The 13,471-nt window shown below is 37.0% G+C and overlaps 1 protein-coding gene across 1 annotated transcript in view; it reads right to left on the reverse strand.

Annotated features, from left to right (window-relative positions):
* Positions 1-1,643: 1,643 nt before the first annotated feature.
* REL (REL proto-oncogene, NF-kB subunit) overlaps positions 1,644-13,471 on the reverse strand; it is a 58,165-nt gene continuing 46,337 nt past the window's right edge. The window contains exons 6-10 of the mRNA XM_027865369.1: positions 9,042-9,146; positions 8,730-8,942; positions 5,450-5,518; positions 5,240-5,308; positions 1,644-4,640 (exon numbers count right to left, since the gene is read on the reverse strand). Coding sequence (XP_027721170.1) covers positions 3,874-4,640; positions 5,240-5,308; positions 5,450-5,518; positions 8,730-8,942; positions 9,042-9,146 — 1,223 coding nt within the window. The 3' untranslated portion in view covers positions 1,644-3,873. The remainder of the gene's footprint in view (positions 4,641-5,239; positions 5,309-5,449; positions 5,519-8,729; positions 8,943-9,041; positions 9,147-13,471) is intronic.

The raw sequence follows: 13,471 nt of genomic DNA on the forward strand, positions 1-13,471 counted from the left end.
TTGAGAGACAATTTTTGCCGTCTTCAATTCAATTTGATAATAGTTCATCGAGAACTTGTGTGCCAGACAACTGGGCAACCGAAACATGCTTCCTGATAAATAACACCTGTAAGTGAATAGCAAGTAAAGTAATTTACACAAAAGAAAATAGATTTAAACATTAAAAAAACTTTATAAAAAGAGAATCAGATGTCTTTATCTTAATCTTGGGAGATGATTTTTTTTTTCCTATCAAACAGCTAATTTTTTAAAAAAGAGTGCTTGATTATATTAAATGTCTGTACAACAAAAAACTAAGTAAAAACATCTGGAAAAACTCATGGAAATTCAACAAAACTTGACATCTAACACACACATCTGCTTAAAAATTAACAAAATAACTCCATAGTCCATGATAGATAAGGATATTGGCAATTTTCATTAGAGGAAAAATAAATTATTGATAATTATCATGCAAGAAATGCTCAACCTCCCTAGTAAAGATACAAATTTAAACAACTTTGAGCTACCACCTTGCATTAATTAAATTGGGGGAAAATTTTTTTAATCAACAAAAAAATTCTGGTGGGGTTGTAGAGAAACACTTAAACTTATTTACCATAAGTGCAATTTCAAACCAGTCTAATTCTTTTAGATACCAAATTGGAAATATGCAATAAAAATTACAAAAATAGTCATGCCCTTTCGCTTCATTACGTTGTTAAGAATATACCCTGAAAGTGTTTGTTTTTAAGAAATATCTGTTCAAAGATTTTCATAAGAACATTGTTTTTAATTTCAAAATCTAGAAATCCTGTTATAGAAAAATGGTTTAATGTGGCACATTAATATAATGGAGTACTATAATGCAAGTAAGACCAATGAGTATGAGGCATGCAAAAAAGTCTTGAAAGATCTTTATGAAATGATGCAAAGCTAAAAAAAAAAAAAAGGCAGAAACAGTAACAGGTTATACGAGACCAAATAAGAGGAAAGGTGAATGAAAATACGTGGACTTAGGGGAAGTAGCTGGAAAGTTAGTCTTTATATGCTGAAATGTAAATCATGAAGAACATTTAGTTGTATTTGAAGTGTGATAATTTCTTAATAAATATTTTTTTAAAACTTAAAAGTCATGAGTAACTCAATGATTAAAGATTGGAGGATGCTGGTTAACTTAATTTTCTGCTTATCTAAGGTTTGATCAGAAAAGCATTTCAACTTGGCTGTTCCAAACTTTTGTAAAAAAGAAACAGAAATAGCAAATACTTTCATAAATAAGTACAAAACTAGATAATTTGATTTTTCTTTATTGACATGTAACAGCTTTCATTTTGGTTATTCATGTCATTGATGAAAATTTAAGAGTAGAATTATTGGGCTAAATATGTGGCAATTCTGGGATGTTTTTAAAAATCTGTTACTCTTTTTAACAAATCCTTAATATCACTTTCTCTTAGGTTATCTTATGATTTTGCCCTTTATTCCAAAAGCCTAAGAATAAAAAAATGTTGATTAAGGTTTCCAGTTGTATTCTGGGCATGGGACAGGTTTCATCTGTGTCCATTAACATCAAAATCTGTCCTTAAAATTTCTCCCCCTCCCCCAATTCATAGCCTATATCTAAAAAATCAGAAATTTCTAGGAAATCAATAAAGTAAGAATTCTTCAATCAAAAAGCATTTATTAAGTGCCTGTATCAGGCACTCTTCTACGTACTGCAGATACAAAGACAAAAATGAATAAGTCCTTGCCCTCTGGGAGCTTACATTCTAATCTGGGGAAACAATATGTACACATATAAGCATAAATACAAGGCAATTTAGGGTTCGGTGTGGAGGCACTTGAAGCTGTTCGACAGTTAAATTTCCAAATTACATAAAAGGGATAAGGAATAAATTAGGTCGTTAAGAAAAGCTTTTGAACCATTAGTGGATTTATACCCCTTGAAGTATATGGAATTGCATTCCCATCTTAAGCCCAAATAAGTACATAAGGGGAGCCTAAGAATGCTGGTGGACCCGGAGAGGCAAAACTGGAATAACAGCCTAATTAGGGACAATGTAGGGGCAGGGTGCAATGATCACGAGAACTGGGGACGAAGGAAAGAACAGGTGTCCTGCAGCAATTGCAGGTACACTAATGAAAAACAGCCTGAGCAACCTGAGGCAGACGGGAAAAGGAACCTCCGAACTTGTCCTTTGAACTTGTTTATGGACTCTGGGGAACCCGGATAAACAAAAGCTACCTCGGCACCTCAGCACGACCTGCAACAGTGGAGAGGACCCCCCGTGGGGACCAGCGACTGACACTGGAGCGTCAGATTCCTCTCAACCGAGGAGAACAAATGGGCTCCCTCAACAAAACGATTTAGTGAGCCTGGCCCCTGCAACTCTAGTGAAGAGTGAGCCAGTAGCTCTACTTTCCCCTTGCCTTTTGAGCATTACATTCATGGAAGCCTTATACAAATTCAGGTTGATCACCCACGCGTTAGACCCGGGACATACTTGTGTACTGGAAGAAGCTCTCACAGGATAACAGCGCTGGGATTTATTAATGGGACAACTATACTCTCTTAGGAGGTGCGACCTAGTAGGACTTAGTCTAGAGAACCTGGGGCTCCTCTAATTTTCTTAGTTCATAAACTGGTCCTACCCAGATTATAAGATCTCTAATGGAACCACCTGTTCCAGTTTGAGAACATTCTAGTTTCGAATTATCAAAAGGAAAAAATAGGACAAGGCAGCTCAATAAATAGCTCACTTTACTAAGTGAGTTTTGTTCCACATGCCAGCACTTCTTACATTGTTAAGGAATCAAGTCTTGAAAAAATAATCCCCACTTTGGACTATCTACTCTATTGCACTATTCATATATATATGTGTATAGAAGAACAAAATAAAAACTGGAGTCCCATTCTGTGGTATAGCTGATAAGGTTCATTTTGGCTTGGCAATCCTTTATTAAGCACCTATTATTGTCATCATCTAGACATTGTGCTAAGTTCTGGGGATACAGGGCCAAAAGCATTCTCTGTGCTCAAGGAGCTTACATTCTTCTGGTCATTCAGTGTCAACTTCACCTGATTTAAGACTCACTTTTGGTGAGATGAAATAATTTCACTTTCAATTATATAAAAGTCATCAATTTATTCAAATTAAAAATGGGGAGAAAAAGGATCTGGGGAAAAATAAGATGACAGGGAAGGTCTCCAAATCATTCCCAGAGGTGAAAGAAGCTATGGATAAATGCCTCTACCCTAATAGCAAATCTAATTCAGCTTCTTTGAAGGAGCAGAGAGATGTTAAGAGACATTCAATAATTACAAAGAAACAGCTTTATCCAATGAAGAGCCGGGCATTAAACAAGTAGAATTTCTTGGGAACCTGCTACCTATTCGAGGTGATCCCAATGTTCTATCGATTTTCTTTCAGGCCCAGGCTTTATTAACAACTAGGAATTCTACACATTAGGTCACAGAGTCACAGGAGACCCCTTAGGGGCCACTTGCAGCCTACAATAATAATGCTGAAAATGTTTTTTTTCAATGACACGGTCATTACAGTATCTATGTAAATAATTTGCTTGAAAGCAAATATGAATTTACTCATATGGGTATGTATAAAGTCATTGGAAGCTTTATTTGCTTGCATAAGCAATTCCTTCAGTAAAACCAATGCCATAGATGACACTCTGCTGTAAGGAATACTTTGGGCACTTTCATGGCAACCTCCTCTGGACAAGATCCACAAAAGACACTAAATTCACACAACAGCAGACTTATAGCAAGGTTCCAGTGCATAAGAAGAGTGTAAAATGGTGTATCTTAAGATTCAAAACAGAACCTTAAAATGACTGCAAATGTATATTCAGAGGATACAAACTCCATTTTAATTAGACAAGTTCTGTATTAAACAAGTCTAAATTGACTTCAAAGGAATTAAAATGATCTTCACTTTGCAAATTATCGTTAACATAACACTGACTGTTAGGCACAAAACTTGGGTTATTTGAATTGGGGTTGCCTGATGGCTTTGATTCACTTACTGCGCTGTTCTCTAGACAGCTGAAATCCACTGAATCAAATACATCTGACTGTGAAACAAAGAGTGGACTGGCGCTGGAGCCTGCTGCGGATGCCCTGGTGGAGGACGTCGGATGGAGCGGACGCCTGTAGTCTCTCGGGTTTAGGCCCGAGTTATACGATGAGCTTTCAAGGTTCATGCTGCCATAGTGCACATCAGTGTCCATCATGCTGTCGCTGCTGGATGTGGTGATATTCATAGGACGACTCTGCAGCATGCTGGAACTAACACTAAAGAGGTCAGCCTGTGAAAGGGACTGAGCTCCAATTCCATTGGTACCATTGTTAAACAGACAAGGATCAGAAGTGTCTAGACTACCCGAAACAGCGATTTCCAGGTAGGACCGGCCACTCTCTGAACCAGAGGGAAGTGTCCCTGTTGAAAAACCATTTGGTGAATGTGTATTAATTGAGTTTATTGATGTAGGAAGAGTCACTGATGGCCAGCTTGAAGAAGGATAAGATATCATTGAAGGTAAAGTTGAAGCCGTTTGTGACATTGTATTTGGACTTGACACAAGTGATGAAGAAAAGTAAGGTGGGACTTGATGCATAGTTGCTGGAGTTCTTTGCATTTCTATGAGAGGTACAAATTAAAAAAAAAAAGATTTTTTTTTAAAAGTAATTTTTTATTAAAAAAGTATTTAAAAATTAAGATAATACTTTAAAGCATCTTAACATTCAATTATACATAAACTTAAATAAGTCCTAACATTATATTATTTAAATAATGTAATTCCCATACCTCTATAAACTTGGGTACAAAATAGCCAAAATCACTTCAGGTAAAACTATTCTACTAATGTTTGAATACTGCTGTTTACACTGAATTTAAGCAAATTATTTTGTAAGAATATATACTAAGTATCAACGTGTAATCTCATTTAGGACGTTATGAAAATCCAGCTTTTGAAGCTCCTGTGAGAAACCTGGGCATATTTTATATAAATATTAGAGTAGAACCTCTATTAATTAGAATCCAAATAACCAGAAATGTTTTATCAAGAGGCAGCATCAAAAAGTGGATGAAGCATGACAGTGGGTGGTGAGAGGCCTAGATTTAAATTCTGCCTCAGACACTTAGCTGTGTGATCATGGTGGAAAAATATATAAAGCACGCTAGTCTTTCTGATTTCTGTATCTGTACAAAAGGTCAAATGCTACAGAAATAAATACCTTTTTTGATGATTCTCCCTTCTCCAGTTGATCGGGGAGGGCCAACTTTTGGTCTTTCTGGAAAATTAACTATAATTTTTAAAACTTTTAGTATCATTTTGAAATTTACATTTATAAATCAGATGAATTTAAAATATTAAATAAGCTAGAAAAATCTGGCATTTAATTTTGAAAATTGGTAAAATGTTTAAAAGTAAAAAAAATCCTTACCACAACCTTGCAACAGCTTCTGGAAATCTAAAGTTGTTTTTTGTTTCTTTGATTTATTACCATATGGATCTGGTTAGGTAAGAAGGAGGGAAATGTATTAATCACACAATTATGCTTCTACCCTCTTTAAAACAAATGTGGTGTTTTAATCACAAATATATAGAAACTATGCTTTAAATCAATGTACATAGGAAAGGGGGAAGATAAAGGAAACAAGCATTTATTAAGCACCTACCACATGCTAGGCACTATGCTAAGCACTCTTCAAATATCTCATTGATTCTCTCAATAATCCTATGAGGTAATGCTATCACAATGCCCATTTTACAATTGAGGAAACTGAGGCAGACAAAGGTTAAGTGATTTGCACAGCTAATCAAGTTTTGAATCAAGTTTTCCTGACTCCAGCCCTCTATCAGCTGCACCACTTATCTGCCTGGAAGTGATTTAATAACTATAGATCATTGTCAGCACAAGATTTTCTCTTAGTTGGTAAAAGTATTCATTTCTTCTGTAGGATTTGTGGGAAAAAAAGAAAAGATTTAAAAGTTGATATCAGAAAAAATTTCACACACAGCATTCTAAAATCTGTAGTTTGGAAAACAACAAACAAGAAGTTGATAATGTTTGAATCCTAAGAGACCTGTCCAAAGGCTCTTTCTTCATACGTGCACAGAAAAGTTTCTGTCAGTCTGACCCTACTTTATTTGTTTAAAAGGGTTTAGAGTAAGTCTTGGTAAGAAGATAGCATGAATTACTTCCCCAAATCATTCTAGCTTTTAAAAACTATGTTATACTTTAAACCTATGAATTACTTACCAAATAATCTTAATTCAAAATGATTGCTAGGGGGTATTTACTAGAGAATTGAACTTAGATGAAAATATGAGGTTCCTTTTTCCCATGAGAAAGTAAGTAGTAAGTGCTTTTCTCATGTTAGCTAAGTAAGATAATCTTTATGAATAAATGGGTAAAGATAGTAATTTAATCAGTGCAAGGGACAATAAGAATTAGATACTTTTATTAATGGTGATTAATTCATAAGTGTATATAAACAAACAAGTGAAAGAAAAAAGGATATTTTATTAAGTATTTAAAATGTTTATTCTTCGTTACAATTAATCAGAATTCTTTTCCCAGGGTTAATAGAGAACTAACAAGCTTAAGATTAATCAGCTAATCAATCCAGAAAAGTTAAATGTCTCTTACTCAACTAGTAAGGACAAAGAATCATAAAAAAACACTATACATGTGATGGCAAATAACTGCTATTGATTTGATGAATGTTCTTTTCAAAAAGCAAAACGGAATTTACAGTGATCCTACCTGCCTGACAAGGTTAGTGGGAGGATCACAGAATCCTATATTTAGAGCAAGAAGGGACCTCAGAGTTCCTGTGGTTCAATCTCCTCATTTTACAAATGAGCTCTATAAGGTTGAATATGGACCTGTCCAAAGTGGGCACAGCTAATGGAACTGGAATTTTTCAGGTTTTCTGATCCCAAAACCAACTGTTCTTTCCACTACACTAAGAAAATAACAGGGTATTATGAAAATGTTTTTTAAAATGAAGTATTAAAATTTTATATCCAAACACATAATACATATAGATTTGATATGTAGATAGATGTATGTATATATGTATGAGTATATATATATACATTTTTCTGAGTACATATACACATATACACATATATGTATATATATCTATATATATACATAATTATCAGTTTAACTTTCTAATCAACTTGAAAAAAAAGGAGCTGCAAAAATTTGCCTTATATCTGACATTCTCATTTTAAGTAAAAATAAAAGCCATAGATTATTTTCAGCAAAACCCTTTTTAGGACCATGTTAACTCCCACTAATTCTCTAAATTCACTTCCCCGTCTCATATTTCCACTCCCTCTCCAAATTCCCCGTCCTCCATGGCCTATCTGCCTAGCTCAAAGCCCTTCAAAATGACTCAGGTGTGAATCCCACCAGAGTGGAAACCATGCCCGAGTAATGGAGAATTCGCACTAGAGAGAAATTCTTTCTATGTAATTAATGTGGGAAAGGCTACATCTGGAGGACAAACCTTACTAGATATCAGAGAACTCATACTGGAGAAAAGCCCTTTACGTGTTATGAACATGGAAAAGCTTCTAGCCAAAGGCCAAACCTTACTACCCTTCAGAGATCTCATGCTAGTGAGAAACTGTAAATGTGATGGCTATGGGAAAGCTTTCATTGAAAATGAAGTGCTCCAAAGCCATCAGGGAATTCAGACTGACACAAACCCTTTGCTTATAATGAATGTGGGGAAGAAGCAGAAAGTAAGACAGAGGACCTGTGTTCCTCTCTTGACCCTGACCCTTATTATCTCTGTGACCTTCAACAAGTCATTTCAGTTCTCTGAGCCTCAGATTCAGCATCTTTAAAATGGGGGAGGGAGCAGGGCTTGGACATGATGGCGTCTTAGGTCCCTTCAAGCTTTAAATCTCTGATCCTCTGACCTCTTTGAGCCTCAGTTTTCTCATCTGTAAAAGGGAGATCATCATATATGAACCTGTAGTGCTTAACTCAGGATTGTTTTTAGGTTCAAACCAAATAATACATGTCAAGTACTTAGCAAATCTTAAAGTGCTATATCAATCTCAGCCATTATTATCACTAAACTGTAGACTCTCATTCAGCTCCCTGTTTCCTAACCCTGTCCTGTACTTTGCCTGCTCCATGCCTCAACTAATGGGACTTGGGCCTTCCTGCGCTTCTCCCCAGAACACCATCTCACTGCATTCTACCTCCCTGCATCGGGTCCCTGAAGGCTTCCCTGGTTCCACCTGTCCCCTTCTCACACTGGAGGAGACCTCTTTCTCTCCTGAGTGACCTTGAGTACTCTGGGCCTCTCCCATACTCTTTCTACCTTCTACTTGTAATTCTTTGTGTCTATGTCTACTCTTCCCACCACAGAATGGAAGTTCCAATGAGAGCAAGGCCCACTTTTTATTTTTTATATGCCTCACAGCAACCAAGAGTGCAGCTGCATTTATAATGTAATATTTATACTATTTAGCAGTCACACAGTTGTTGAATGAATGGTGATTTGCTAAGGAAAGTAAATAAAAATATAAATGGAATAAATAAATAAATAAAATATAAATGGAAATGCTTCCAAAAAGAAAAGTATAAACTTATGGACACATAAAATGAAACCCAGATTTGAATCAATAATAAAGAAAATCATAAGCAAAACTATCTTTTATGTAATAAAACTTGTCTTGTGGTAAAATGGTACCTTTTTCATCTGGCAGATATCGAAAGTCCATGGATTCACTAACTTCCTGGTCCGAAGGTCTTCGGAGCTGCATTTTTACTGTTACTGGTTCAGTTATGGCTTTGTAAAATGGTGGTGTCCTGAACACAATGGCTACTTGACGATGAACATCTGCTTGTGAAAAGCTACCTTTAGCTTCCCAATCATTCAACACAAATCGAACTTCTATATCATCTAGAAAATGAGCAGAAATATTTAACAGTAGGTGATTAAAATGTAAAATGTGTATATTTATATGAAATAAATTTAATAAAAGAATTCAAATAGGAGTACCTTTCTGAACTTTGTCACAGAGTAGGAATATTTCATCCCCTCCTCTGACACTTCCACAATTCTTGTTTACACGACAGATTCTTAATTCTGCAGTGTTAGGAGCACCTAGAAATAAATAGAGTAAAAACTGAATGGATATTTCAACAATGTCTTCTATTATTCAAGAGTAAAGCTGTGGTGGATAATAACAATAATAACAATAACAAGGATAGCTAACATTTGTATAGCACTTACTATGTGCTAGGGTGATGGGGTAATAGGACCTGGACCCCTAAAAGCCCATGAACTTTCCCTCACTGGCATTTTGCCTGAGGCATCTGGCCCATCCCAGTCTACCTAGATACTCAATAATCCTTTTAATTGCCCTTTCACCAAGGCTCTCCAACCACTTAACTCCTTTCATTGTCTTCACCTGGCCCACCCCAGGCTACTTGCCACTCCTTAATCCCATCTAGACCCTTTCTCTGTTGCCCCAGGACCACCCCAGGCTATTGACCACTCCTTAATCCCATCCAGATCTTCTCACTGTCTTTTCTTGTATATAAGTATCAGTCTTACCCCTACCAAACCACAGATTTGCTAGAAATCTTGCCTGCCTTACTGGTGTTATAATAAAACCTCGCTACTTTGATTGAAAGAAGGCTTGAGTGGTCAAATTCTTTTGAGGCAGACTCCCTGTACCCTTGCATTTTGGGGTTCCCAGTGTTGAAGCCTGCAACATCAGACACTGTAGTAAGCACTTCATAATTATTATCTCATTTGATCCTCACAACAACCCTGAGAGGTGGGTGCTGTTATTATCCCACAGATGAGGAAACTGAGACAAACAGATGTTAAGTGACTTGCCCAGGGTCATACAACTAGCTGAGGCTGGATTCAAATTCAGGTCTTCTTGACTCCAGGCCCTCCACTCTATCCATTGCATCACCAAGCTGCCCACTAACAGGACAGTGATTTGAATATCAGATAAAGAGAATCACACCTTTTAAACAATACTAAAGGCATCTGCTTCTTTACAGCCACTCCAGCAACCTACTTCAAGCCACTCCCCTAGTTCACTAGAGCTCCAAAGCTAGCACAGTACTCCTAAACTAACTGGATTCCTCATCTGCAGATTCTCCCCTCTTCCAGGCCATCTCCATGTTGCCACCAGCTGCTGCTGCTTCATCATCATCATCATCCTCAAAGCCATCAGAACCACACTTGGTTTCCACTCCATGAACATCCCTCCTCCCTCAGAGCAAGGTGTTCACCTGAAATCTCATCACCCCGAAGCCTGACTCAGTCTCTGATACTCAGCGCCCTGCTGATTCTCAGTTCCCCCAGCCGCCTCTCCCTGCTGACTGGAGGGTAGAGCAATGAGCTCCTCCCAAAGTATTCTTTGACTGCGGGCTCAGAACTTTCCAGAGAAGGCTCCATTTTCCATTAGTGGTTCTGCTTGATTTCCGACACAAACATCATGCGCTTGCCCCAGGTGCCCTCTGACTCCTCCTTCCCTTTCAGCTTCCTCTTGTGTATTGTCTTCTCCCTTTTTGCAAGGTAGGACTATTTGTTCTTTTTATTATTTGTATCCCCAGAGCTTAGTATATAATGCCTGGCACAGAGGAGTCACTTAAAAAATGTTTAATGAATTGAATCGAAAATTAACATAACTGACATTTACATAACACTTTAAGATTTTACGAAATACTTTACATATATTCTCTCATTTGTTCATTGCAATAACCTATGAGATAGGCACTAAAGGTAATTTTTATGCCCATTTTACAGAGGATGAAACCGAGTTTCAGAGAGATTAAGTGACTTGCCCAATGTCACATAGGTAATTGTCAGAAACAGATTCAAACCAAGGTTTTGTCTACCTCCTAGCTGAGTGCTTTCCCCACAATACTGCATCATGCTAGAAGTTACACTACCACTACATGATTCCACTATTGGAAACCCTGCAATGTCTCCTTGCTGCCTGCCCAACTATTTGACTTGACAATAAAGATCTTCTAGCCAATCAAGCCTCCTCACTGTTCCCCCCAAACACCTATTAAACTTTACTGCTTTTGCTTGTTCCATTTCTTCTACTGGGACTGCTCCCTCCCGCCCCACCACCCAGAAACCCTACTCTCCTTTGAAGCCAGAAGAGATCCCTCTTTCTTCTGTGCTCCATTAATCAGCTGTCAGCACACTCATATGGCACCTATACCTTGTATCATTGATACCTGCACGCACATCTACCCTAGCAGATGTTAAATTCCCACAGAATGAGACTATGTCTTGCACTGTTTGAGGTGGTGGAGTTGGCAAATACATCTTTTGTTTAATCTTGTTTATACCTGCACAACCATGATGTTTTCAAATATACAAACAAAAAAGTAGAAATCAAAAGCCTTGAAACAACAAAGCTATGCAAAAAAAAAACTGTGAACTCCTCGGTGTGTACTGCTACTTTCTGACTGTTTAAACAGAACAAAAGCTGGGCATATTAACCTTAACAACATTGTAACTAAGTCATCCAAGGTATTTAACATGCATTGTGTTTTTGTTTAATGTGCTATGTAGATACGGTCAATGAACACATTCTATTGAATTTCTTCATTCTGCAAGTCTCCCATATTTCTTCAGATTCACCATTTATTATAACACATTTATAAACCATAATTCTTTCAACCACTCCCCAATATCTGGACGTAAAGTTTGCTCTCAGGCTTTTCCAGACTATTACAAACAGTGCTGCTAGGAATCTTCTCATACAATTTTGTATCCCCTCTAGTGTCCTGTGCAACAAACTTTTATTGCCTAATAAACATTAGTTGAATGAAGGACTATTGACCATATAAACGAATGTATGGATGAATATAATACCAAATGGTGATTACGGTTTTAAAACTGTATTAACAACTGGAGGAGAGATAGGCCTAAGTCTTATTTATATTACTGGCTTCATATTCATACACAATGTCAAACATGTGATGACTTTCAATACAAGTATTTTACCATTTCACAATCTTTTACTAGGAGAAACTTACAAAACAAGAAATAAACTGATACTGCGAGAAATGGTAATATCCTAGCAAAACAGTAATTCCCCATCTATTCTGAATAGAAAACACGGACAGAATAAAGGTACAAACCACCACAAATATGACTGAAGAAAATAAACATTTCTGTAGGAGGAAATAATATTTAGGAAAAGATGCAAATAATAGAATTTGGAAAAACTGTATATTTTGTTACTTATACCATATACTTTATACCATAAATACTGACCATTTAATCTGGCTTTGGGGGAAACAAGTGGCAAACTAATGAGTCATCATCTAGTATATATCTTTTTCAACTAGTTGTTAACCTGACATTATATGCTTTGATTCCAAAACAGCTAACTAATCAAAGGATCTTATGAGTTGGAAGGAACCTTGGAAATAACGTAGCCCACTGTCTCACTCAACGCAGGAATTCCTGCTATAGCATCTCATGGAAGCACCTCTGCTTAAACATATCCAGTTGTTCCTGTTCTTGTTGCTCAGTTGTCTCAGTCCTATCCAATTCTTCGTGACCCCATTTGGGGTTTTCTTGGCATAGACACTGGAGCGGTTTGCCATTCCCTTCTCCAGCTCATTTTACAGATGAGGAACTGAGGTCAACAGGGTGAAGTGATTAGCCCAGGATCACACAGCTAGTTAAGTATCTAAGAATATAGTGAGCTCACTATTTCATAAGGCATCCCATTTTATTTTTAAATCGCTGATTGTTTTGACATTGTTCCCTATTACTAAGTCGCAATCTGTCCTGTGATTTCTACCTACCAATCCTAGCTGATATGATTACAGGATCATACATTAAGAGGTGGAAGGGATCTAAAGACAACTAAGGTCAAACCCTCATTTTGCAGATAAAGGAAACAAAGAGGTTGAGTGCCCAAGGACATAACAGCTAGCATGCAGAAGTCATAATTTAAACTGAGGGCCTGACCCCAACTCCAATTCCTTTTCTACTATACTCTAAAACAACAGCTACTTTCTTCCATGAATCTTTTCATATCTATAGCTCTAACAAAGTCTTCCTTATTGATCAGAACGTCAGTAAGACAAATTAAAAATGTATCAGATGTCCTGTTGCTGCAGGGTGAGGTTTTCCTGTAAATTCCCAGAGAGTCTGAAATCCCCTGTATCTTATCTCTGTGTCTGTTTTGTAATGAAAATTCAGAAAATATCATCCGAGTAAGTAGCCTAGAGTATTCTCCCATAAACATCACTTTTATTATTCTCTCTTTTTACTTTGGCATTTCAATGGATTCATAATCTCATTGTGGGTACTCCCTACACCAATGTACCACAGCCCATCAAAACCGTCGTAACTGGTGAGACCATGTCTTTCCTAAAATTCCCAACAGACTTCCATTGCTCAGGAGGTTTTCCTTGTTGTTGTTTTTAAAC

Source organism: Vombatus ursinus, unplaced genomic scaffold, assembly GCF_900497805.2.
Source record: "Vombatus ursinus unplaced genomic scaffold, bare-nosed wombat genome assembly UNPS02014778.1, whole genome shotgun sequence".
NCBI lineage: Eukaryota > Metazoa > Chordata > Mammalia > Diprotodontia > Vombatidae > Vombatus > Vombatus ursinus.